The sequence below is a fragment of the Notamacropus eugenii genome, chromosome 5 (genome assembly GCF_028372415.1).
Source record: "Notamacropus eugenii isolate mMacEug1 chromosome 5, mMacEug1.pri_v2, whole genome shotgun sequence".
NCBI lineage: Eukaryota > Metazoa > Chordata > Mammalia > Diprotodontia > Macropodidae > Notamacropus > Notamacropus eugenii.
In genome coordinates, this window is record NC_092876.1 from 273801438 (window position 1) to 273811597 (window position 10160).

General features: G+C 43.3%; 1 protein-coding gene across 14 annotated transcripts in view; it reads right to left on the minus strand.

The window, feature by feature from the left end:
* GRAMD1B (GRAM domain containing 1B) overlaps nucleotides 1-10160 on the minus strand; it is a 333834-nt gene that overhangs the window by 24745 nt on the left and 298929 nt on the right. For all 14 annotated transcript variants that reach the window (XM_072612892.1, XM_072612891.1, XM_072612889.1 and 11 more), the window contains 4 exons: nucleotides 7626-7710; nucleotides 6457-6560; nucleotides 5484-5579; nucleotides 4275-4355 (listed from right to left, as the gene is read on the minus strand). In XM_072612892.1, the coding sequence (XP_072468993.1) occupies nucleotides 4275-4355; nucleotides 5484-5579; nucleotides 6457-6560; nucleotides 7626-7710 (366 nt within the window). The remainder of the gene's footprint in view (nucleotides 1-4274; nucleotides 4356-5483; nucleotides 5580-6456; nucleotides 6561-7625; nucleotides 7711-10160) is intronic.

A 10160-nucleotide genomic window follows, 5' to 3' on the forward strand; every position in this document is an offset into this window, starting at 1 on the left:
CAAATGATACCAATGCCCTCTAAATTTCAGAGCCTTGGGCTAAAGACAAGTCCTGCCCCTCACCCCTACTTATGGTTCTGATTTAACAAGCCTATGAATCAGAGTTCTATTTGGGGTTCTTTTGTGAAGGCATTTATTAATTTCCAGATCTTGCTTTGGGACTTCTCTGGACCTCTCCATCATGCCTTCTCTCCCCAGAATTTCTACTCAGCATTGGGAAAACTTGTTATGCTTCAAGACTGAATGGGCCTTGTACTCACATATGATCGGTACCCTCTGCCCCTCTGACTGGACTCTAGCTAGAGGGCAGAATCATGGACTCCAGGACTGCCATTTCAAAAAAATTTTCCACAGCTTTTCTCCTTTCCTCCAAAAGTACCAATGCTGCTTCAGTAATTCTCCCAGAACTCTCCACCTCTCCCTAGCCCCCACACCCCTCGATGAGTACATATTCCTCTCCCCTTCTTCCAGCTTCCTTGAGGGCAAGTTTGTCTTGGTTTTTATTATTGTTTGTATCCTCACCCCACCCCAGCTCAGTTTCTGGCACATGTTTTTGTTCACTCTAGCTCAACCCTTCATGACCCCATTTAGGGGTTTCTTAGCAAAGATACTGGAGTGGTTTGTCATTTCCTTCTCAAGCTCATTTTATAGATGAGGAAATTGAGGCAAACAGTTAAGTGACTTGCCCAGGGTCACACAGTTACTAAGGGTCTGAAGCCACACTGGAACTCAGGTCTTCATTAGTCCAGGCCTGACCCTCTATCTACTGCACCACCTGGTTTCCCCTGACACATAGTAAGAGCTTAATAAATGCTTAGTGACTAAGATCCTACACCTATGGAATAAATCAATTTGAACCCCTCAGACTGGAATTCAAAGGGCTTCTATAATCAGGAGTCAACCTAGTTTTCTAGTTATATCATATTCTGCATACCTCTGGGATGTTAAACTGGACTACTAGAGACGATCCTCTTATAACCCATTCCCTTCTTGATTTCACATCTTTTCTTATGCCATCCAATATTCATATAATACCTTCTCCCTGGTCATCTATGCCTATTGAAATGCTCTCTACTTTCATGACCTACTTCAAATGCCATCTCCTTAATGAAGCTACTGCTTATTCCCTCAATCAGAAGCAATCTTGCCTTCCTATGAACTCTCTTACTACATCTTGGTTGTGGTGTGTGCTTCCCTTATGCATTTATCATATTCTATTTTGAATTAAATGAGAGAATGTATGTAAAGTGCTTTGAAAACCTTTTAAGAGGACATAAATGGTAGCTATTATTATAAAGTTATTTGTGTAGGTCTTATTACCTTGCTAAGCAGACTGCTCTATGAAAGCAGTCTTTGTATGTCTCTAATTATCTTTGTATGTCTCTCCATACTTATACCCTATTCTCGAACATAGTAGGTGTTTAACAGATATTTCTTGAATTCATAATGTACTCATTTGTTTCATTTGTATTATTTCCTTTGGCCTTTTCCATGGACACGTAGGTTTCTATCTTTCTCACAAGACTAAGACTTCTTCGGGGGCAGCTAGGTGGGGCAGTGGATAGACCACCAGTGCAAGAGTCAGGAGGACCTGAGTTCAAATGTCACCTCAGACACTGCTGTGTGACCTTGGGCAAGTCACTTTACCCCAATTGCCTCATCCTAGGTCACCTCCAGTCATCCTGATGAATAGCTAGTCACTGGATTCAGATGGCTCTGGAGAAGTGAGGCTGGTGACCTGCACAGCCCTCACTCACTCAAAACAAAGTCAAGTGCAAATCATGTTATTATTTCTCTGATGACATGGTCTTTTCAGCAATGAAGGACAAACACACACACAAGATTTCCTCTAGGGGCAAGAACTGTGGGTTCTTTTTTTACCTATAACTCCCCCCACATTCCTTCATGCTAGAATCCAGGACAGATCTATCCTAAGTTCTAGGATAGATCCCAGTAGCCCTCAACTCAGGGCAATGAGTGCCCTTAGATGACATATATGGTCTATCCAGACTTCTGTTTTAAGGAAAGCATCCAAACCAGCCATGTCTTCATTCTTCTCTCTGGACTTTCTTTACCACTACATAGCAACCTCCTCAGCCAGAAAGCTTACTCCATTCCTGATCTTCTAGAAGACACTCCACCCCTTTCTCTCATTGGCTGGTTCTTCCCAGAACTTCCATTTTAAGGGCAGTGCCCAGACCAATCACATCTTCTTTGCTCTCTGCCTTCCACTCATATCTCTCTGGACTTCCTCTATCATGCCTTTCTCTACCTCCACCCCTTTTCAGCATCCTTTCTTGTGCTCTCTTCCCCTCCCTCTCATTAGAATATAAGCAGGCAGTGTCTTTCTGCCTGTTTTTGCATTCCCAGTGCTGAGCCCAGTGCCCAAGACATCAAAAGCCATTAATGAATCCTTTTGACTTAACTTGATTTGACTTCTTTCTCCCTCAGATTTGGAGGGAAAGTGCTTTCAAGATTCGTTTAAATTATTCCATTATCTGTCTAATAATAAATTTTTTATTTCCAGTTTTAAGGCTTCTTAGAACAACATGGAAAAGATATAGTCAGCACAAGACAAAAGCATCCAGAGTTTGATCCTGGGTGAATAAGAAGAACTGACATTTAGATGAGGCTTTTGAGGTTTGAAAAAGCCTTTCAATAATGTATTACCTCATTTTATCCTCAAAATCTTCAAGGTAGAGACTATTCCCTGTCCTACCTCACACAGATGAGCCTCAGTGAAATTATGTGACTTGCCCAAGTCATGTAGCTAGTTAAGTATTAAAAGTGATTTTTAAACCCAGGTCTCCCTTGGCACAGGGTGTCTAGTATTCTAAAGGAAATCATATGCTTAGAGTGGGATGAGGAAACTGGGGCAAACAGGGTTAAGTGACTTACCCAGGATCACACTACTACTAAGAGTCTGAAACCAGATCTAAACTCAGGTCTTCCTAACTTCAGACTTGATGCTCTATCTACTATACCACCTAACTTCCCCTGGCACACAGTAAGAGCTTACGTAATACTTACTGACTGACTAAGATCCTGTACCTACTGAATGAATCAATCCAAGCCCCTCAGACTGGAATTCAAGGCCTTCTACAATCAGGAGCCAACCCACTTTCATCCTTTATATCCCTCTGAGTACTCTATACTCCAGTTAAACTGGACTACTAGAGATGATTCTAGACAGTCTCTGCTTGAACACATTCAGTGATGAGCTCACTCCCATAGAAGAAAATAGAAACCAGAGCTACCAAATTGCTGAATTGCTCTCAAAATTAGCTGGAACCTGTTTCTTTAGAATTCTCATCCATCAGTCCCCCCATGTCTGCTCCCTGGGACCTCAGAAGGTGATGAAATCAGAATGTAGTGGTCTTTGGATCCCTGCCCACTGCTGCTCTGATTTGCTGTTCAAATGACTCAGGATCTCCAGGACAAAGAGGTTAGGTGACTTGCCCACCTTCACATGACTGGAAAGTATGAGAAGTCAGACTCAAATCTAGGTCCTTCTTGACTCTGTGTCCAATAGTCTTTCTACTCTAGAAATCTCCATTAGCCCAAATCATAACAGAAATCCTCTCTCATAATGGGCCTCATAATGATAATGAGGCAGATTATATTGCTTTACTATTTACAAAGGACAACTGGGAGCACAGTAAATAAAGCACTGGGCCTGGAGTCAGAAAGACTCATGTTCCTGAGTTCAAATCTGCCCTCAGAAACACTTATTAGCTGCATGACCCTGGGCGAGTCACTTAACCCTGCTCGTCTCCATTTCTTCATCTGTAAAATGAGCCAGAGAAGCAAATGGCAAACCACTCTAATATCTCTGCTAAGAAAACCCCAAATGGGGTCATGAAGAGTCAGACATGACTGAAAAATGACTGAACACTTACATTTACAAAGCATTTAAATATGCACAGGGAATTCTCAGGACAATCCTCTTAGGCAGGGAAAGTTTGGGGTTTTGATTTCACTTTCTCATGTTCTCTATGATTTCATCATCTTAGGGAACTCTTGGTGAAGAACTTCCTTTACCAATGCAGATCACCACCTTCTCAGCAAATGATAATCTCTGGGAATTTCCTGGAATAGTAAGTGATTTGCCCAGGGGCATACAGTCAGTATGGGTCAGAGATGGGTTTGGAACCCAGATACTCTTGATTCCAAGGTCAGCTTCCTGAGGGCAAAGTATTATTCTTATTGTACAGATGAAGAAACTGAGGCCTATTGAGCAAATGTAGCACCTTGAGAAGGGAGGCTATGTTTACCTTCTCCAGAAGGGCATTCTGCCAGAGTCGGAACATCATCATATACGTCCTATCTCGGGCCCCAAAGGATGTAAAAAAGTGCTGGCAAGAGAGAGAAAAGGGAAAGTCAGGCCTGTTCAGAAAAGCCACGTAACAGGAGAACAGTCACCTGGCCTTTCTACCTCTAAAAGTTCTACTTGTCAGAGGTTAAGCACCACTAACTCCCAGTTTGAATGAAAGAATGACAAACTATTTATCAAGTGCCCACTGTTTGCCAAACTAAAGTGCTGAGCACGAGCAAGAGACGACAGAATGCTCTCTCCTTGAAGTTATTTTGCTCATGTATTGTACAATGTATCCCCCCACTACCATATAAACTCTTGTGTTTAGCTTCTGTCTTTACATCCCCAGCAACTAGTATAGTACTTTTCATGAAAAAGGTGCTCAATAAATGTTTGTTGGACTGCATTATCCGAAGTCACTGGGCCATAATATCACACACATCCGTATATTTTGGAGGGGAGTGTTAAGGAATAGGGATGTGAACAAGAAACCTGGATATCTAGGTAACTAAAAATGATCATTCCCTATTATAAAACCAACCTCCCTTTCCTCCCAAACTTTCAGCAATCATTCACAAAGAACTACCTAGAATTTGACTTCCTTCTACCCTCAGTCTCTTCCACTTCAAACTGGGGAGAACGAAAGGGTGGAGTAAAATGGCAAACTAGAGGGAGAAAACCTGGGCCTCTATTATCCATTAGACAACAAAGAGCTATGAACCAGGCCCCTAGGAATCTTTGGATCTCACTACTCCTTAGCAGAAGCCTGGCCCACTCTTAACCCCATTAATCTTCATGGCCTAGTTAAAGATCAGTGATCATAGAAACCTTTCCAAAGACCTGAGATGACTGAATCTGCACATAAGTCATCCAGTTTGGCCTAGTGGAGGGTAGGCCATATCTGGGTAGGACCCATGCCTGTGAGTTTCAATTGACTTTCCCTAAGAGCTCTCTGCCTCCCCTTGCCTGCACTCCACCCCCTCAAAGCAACCTATCAGTTCATCTGCCTCCTGCTCCTGCCTCCAGGCTTTCACAAGTGTTTCTCCCTCTAGTCCCTTTATAGTAACATCAGAAACATGAACATTAGTGCGGGGGTGGGGAGAGAGGTAACAGAGGGACAGTTGGAAGCAGGTGGGTAAAGAGGGCCTTTGAAATGGCATAACTTTACCTTTTCAGTGTCTGTGCAAACCTGGATTGCATTGGGAATGAGTCGAGCTGTTTTTTCTTTCGTCATGGAGCAGATATCTTTCAATCTCACTGTTAGCTGGAGTACCCACAAGATGGGAAAAGGAGCAACAAGGAAAAAAGGACATTAATAGAGTTGGGCAGAGAGTCGTCCAATAGCAATAGGAAAGACAAAATGAGATTGTCAACCACGTGCATCTAGATCTGAGAGAGATCCTGGAATTCATCTAGCTAATCCTCTCAATTTAAAGATGAGGAAACAGAACTTGGTCCATGGTAACTGACACAGCTAATTACCAGCATATTAAGGACCAGAAGCCAAGTCTCCTACCTCCAATGTACCTTCTAGGTTCTCTGTAGTCTTCCCTATTTTCATAGGTCCCATTTCAGCTAGGTGGTACAGTGGATAGAGCACCAGTGCAGGAGTCAGGAGGACCTGAGTTCAAATGTCACCTCAGACGCTTGACACTCACTACCTGTGTGACTTTAGGCGAGTCACTTAACCCAAATTGCCTCATCCTGGGTCATCTCCAGTCATCCTGATGAATATCTGGTCACTGGATTCAGATGGCTCTGGAGGAGAAGTGAGGCTGGTGACCTGCACAGCCCTCCCTCACTCAAAACAAAGTCAAGTGCAAGTCATGTCACTATTTCTCTGATGGCATGGTCTTCTTCGGCAATGAAGGGATGAACACACAGTTAGGTCCCATCTACATTTCCCCAAGTCCATCCCCCTCCTTGCCTCTTATGCACAGTGTTCCCTCCCATATTCAACAAATGTGGAAGTGGATAAAATAAAGGAAATTCAATTTATTTGGGACCTGTAGTTCTTCAACATGTGCTTATTTATATCGTTATATTAAAGCCCAGGACAGAGCATCAAGTTAGTATAGGAATTAAGTTGGAGAGGTTCTGTTCTGCCATAGCCAAAGGGGAATGGAGCCTCAGGTATTTACCAAAGTTTCCCAGCGGAAGATGTTGCTGTAGAAACAGATCCAATTTTCGGAGAGGTAGAGTCGGCCCTGGAGGAGAATGTCTCTTTGGAGCGCACATGAGTAATCTAGGGCAGGAGAGAGAAGAGGGGAAGTCAGAAGCAGGAAGCATTCCCAGCAAACCGCTGCCAAGTCACTGCAGTTTGGAGACACCGCCCCATCTACAAGAGACCCTAATGAACTCTGAGAAAATAATGACCCAAGTCTAACTGAGAACCTTCCATTGCTGACCAGGAATGAGAGGCCCAGAAAGGATACAGCATCTCATGTTCTCAAGGTCTTGGAAAACCATCCATGAGGCTTAAACAGATGAAGACCTATCCGGAGAGTCTTAAACCAGACAGATAAGACAGAGGATGCCTGGGAGAGAAAAAAGGGTTTCCAGCTCAAGAGGCTATTGACCCAGAGGTTAAAGAAGCAGAAGGAAGTTTAGTGCCATTGGAAGTCAGAGTGTTAGGGGAGAGTGGCCCGGTACAGGAGGTGATTCCCTGACACTGTTGTAACAGCATGAGGAAATTCACAGAAGAGGATCAAGAGAGGTTTCCCCAAAGGATTTGGAGGAGCGGTTAATTCCTGGGTTTGTAATTGAATAGCCCTCTAATTAAGCAAAGGGAACTGGGCACAGGGGGCCTAGGTTCATTTCTATTTGCCTCAGTCCATCATGGGAACATTCACAGAAGTAGAAGCCATTCTAGAGGGCAGCTGCAAGCCATTAAGTCACGAAAGCGTGAAGCAAAGAGCCCAATGAAGTCTAGCTATCTTGCCTGACTTTTCCCTCTAACCTTCTCCCTACAAATCCACACCCTCTCCTTAGCTCTTCATCTAGATCAGGCAGAAATAACGTGAGCAGAAGTGTTTACAGCTTGATAATTATTAATAATAATAACAATGTTTATCTAGTTAAAGTTTGTAAAGTACTGTATTAATCTCCCAGCATAGGGGCTGGGTCATCTCACCACCTGAAAATAAGGAAGCATATCTCCCCCAAACTCCCATGGGCTACCCCTAAGTGTTAGCCTAACATCCTTCTGCTCCAAGAGCAGTTTAGTATCCGGAATAGCTTAGGGCCGTATTCTTTCCCTGATAAAACAGTCTGAGTAATGAGCCCCGGTTGGAGGTCACTCTTGGCTTACCAACTATGAGACGCTCTGTGTCAGGAAGTTGCTTGAAAAGCTTTCTGAAGTCTTCATTCCTCTGCTTGTAAGTTGGGCTTAATACCTGCATGACAAACAGTTAAGGTTAGGGGGATGAGAGGGGAAGGCACTTGGGGAGGCCAGAGGTACAGAGTACAGAAGGGAGGGAAGGTATATTAGCAGAGAGCAGTTTCCCCTATTTTAAGAAGGAGGGGATGAAATACTTTTTTCCAACACGTAGAGCAAGGCCAAGTTATGCAGGAGGTTTAGTAGGGAGTAGGAGGAGTGGTGGGATGGAGAGAAAGAGAGAGTACAGTAGACTTTGCCTCCCAGGGCCATATTGAGAGAAAGCTAACAAGGATGAGTATACCCACATTATGCACAGTCCTGCCTTGTGTGGTATGAACAGAAAAGAGAGAGGTGAAGCACCCCTCCAGAAGCAACAGGAAGCCCTAAGTTGAATCTTCCAAAGTTATTCTTATTCTCACCCCCACCCCAAAGTGGGGGACATGAATGTGAAAGGAACTCCAAAAGGAAGGTGTAGGAAAGGGACAAATGTCCTCCCTGATGCCCAATTAGCAATAGCCTTTTCCATGCATAATTATTATATCTTTAAGAAAAAATTATATTTTTTTAAAAAAGAAAAGATCTTGGAAATGGAAAAATGGTTGTGTCTGAGATGTGAGTAACCTCTTAAAGTTCCAGGAGTGGGGAACCTTCAGCCTCAAGGCCACATGTGGCCTTCTAGGTCCTCAAGTGCAGCCTTTTGACTGAGTTCAAGTTTTACAGAAGAAATCCTTTTATTGAAGTGTGGATTCAATCAAAGGGCCACCCTTGAGGACCTAGAGAGCCACATGTGGCCTCGAGGTTGCGGGTTCCCCACCCATTTTAAACCATTCTTCAAGTTTTCCAAGTCTCTTGAATTAGGCAGCTTATTTGACTAATGCTAAAGCCCAAACTTCCATTAAAAGGCAATTCACCACCAATGACAAAGTGAATAGGTTACAGGCTTTGGAGCCAGGAAGACCTGAATTCAGTTCCTACTTCTGAAGGACACTAGTGTGACTCTGGGCAAGGCATTAATTTCCCAGTGTTCTAGGCAATTCTCTAACACCCAATGTAACAGGGAAGGCACAAACCTACACAGGTCAGGAAGTTTTCTCATCTGGAAGAAAACTCTCTAAACAGAATTATAGATCCCGATCCTTAGCTCCTAACTCCAACATCTATAAAATAAAGTATCCCATGGAGTCATCCTTTGAGAATTAGAAAGGGCATCGGCAACTAAGAAGTCCAACCCATAAATGAATGGAATTGCCATTACAATATACCTGAAGTAAGTGGTCAGTCCCCCAGATGTAACACTAAGAGTCGAATCAATCAAGAAATCAACAGCATTGATTAAACACCATGTATGTGCCAACCACTGAATATAAAGATAAAAATAAAATGGTTCCCGCCTCCTAGGGGCATACATCCCAATCTATAAAAAGCAAAAACCCTGAAAACCCACAGGTGACTGTGCAGTCTGACAAAGGACAATATCACTGCAAGAGGAAAGGATAAAAAGTTGGTCAAGAAGCATTTCTACGTACTATGTGCCAGACAAAAAAACAAAAAAAGGCAGAAAACAGCACCTGCCCTCAAAGACCTCACTATCTGATGCAGCTACGTCATTTCCATCCTGACTCTATACTTTTCTGATTTTAGGATATAAGATTCATACTATTGCCCTGAGGGCATATGCTCTCAGTTACATTTCTAGCTGTAGCGCTGGCCTACGCTGGGTCCCTGAACACTTTCCCACCCAGTTTCCTTTGTGTTCAACCACACCTGTCCGCATGGAGACTATGGAATTGTTATTTCTCTAGGAAAGCCTAAATAACCAAGATAAGGCTTAAACCGAAGATTGAGATCTTTAACCTAATGTTGCAATTCCCTGAGCTCATGGGCCTGAAAGTTTCTATGAAGGCTTTCTAGAGAAGGTGATGTCTCCAGGGATTTCAACAAATGTGAATGGTTTGTCTTTTGTTGAATGTCTACCAGGTGAGCTGCCCTTAAAACACTGATGTTCCTAAATGGGACACCATAATTCTACTAAATTCAAGCGTTAGAAAAGACTTCGACATTCTATGGGACAACTCTCCAGGAATAATTCCATATATGCCTTTGTTTAATCACCACTGCGGTGAAGGTTTTGCTGAAGTCTAATCGAATTCCCATTTACTGTCGTTCCCACTGCTGTCCAGTGTTCTGTCCAGGACAGAGATGGAAAGCAGATACTCAAGCTTTGTCTATGTGAAGGAATAGAGAAGTCCCAAAAGATCACATGGATACCTCCCTATTCTCCAGCTCTACAAGCCCTGAAATTTTGTGGAACTGTGTCTGAAGCCTCACCCTGAGACAAGCAGTTTAGCAGTGTACTCCAAACCCAATTCAGGTGGACCCTCACCCTCACCCAAGGAACACTGTTATCCAAACTGCTGCAAGCCTCAAAACCTTGTTTCTTCTCACCTACCCCCATACCTATCCCTT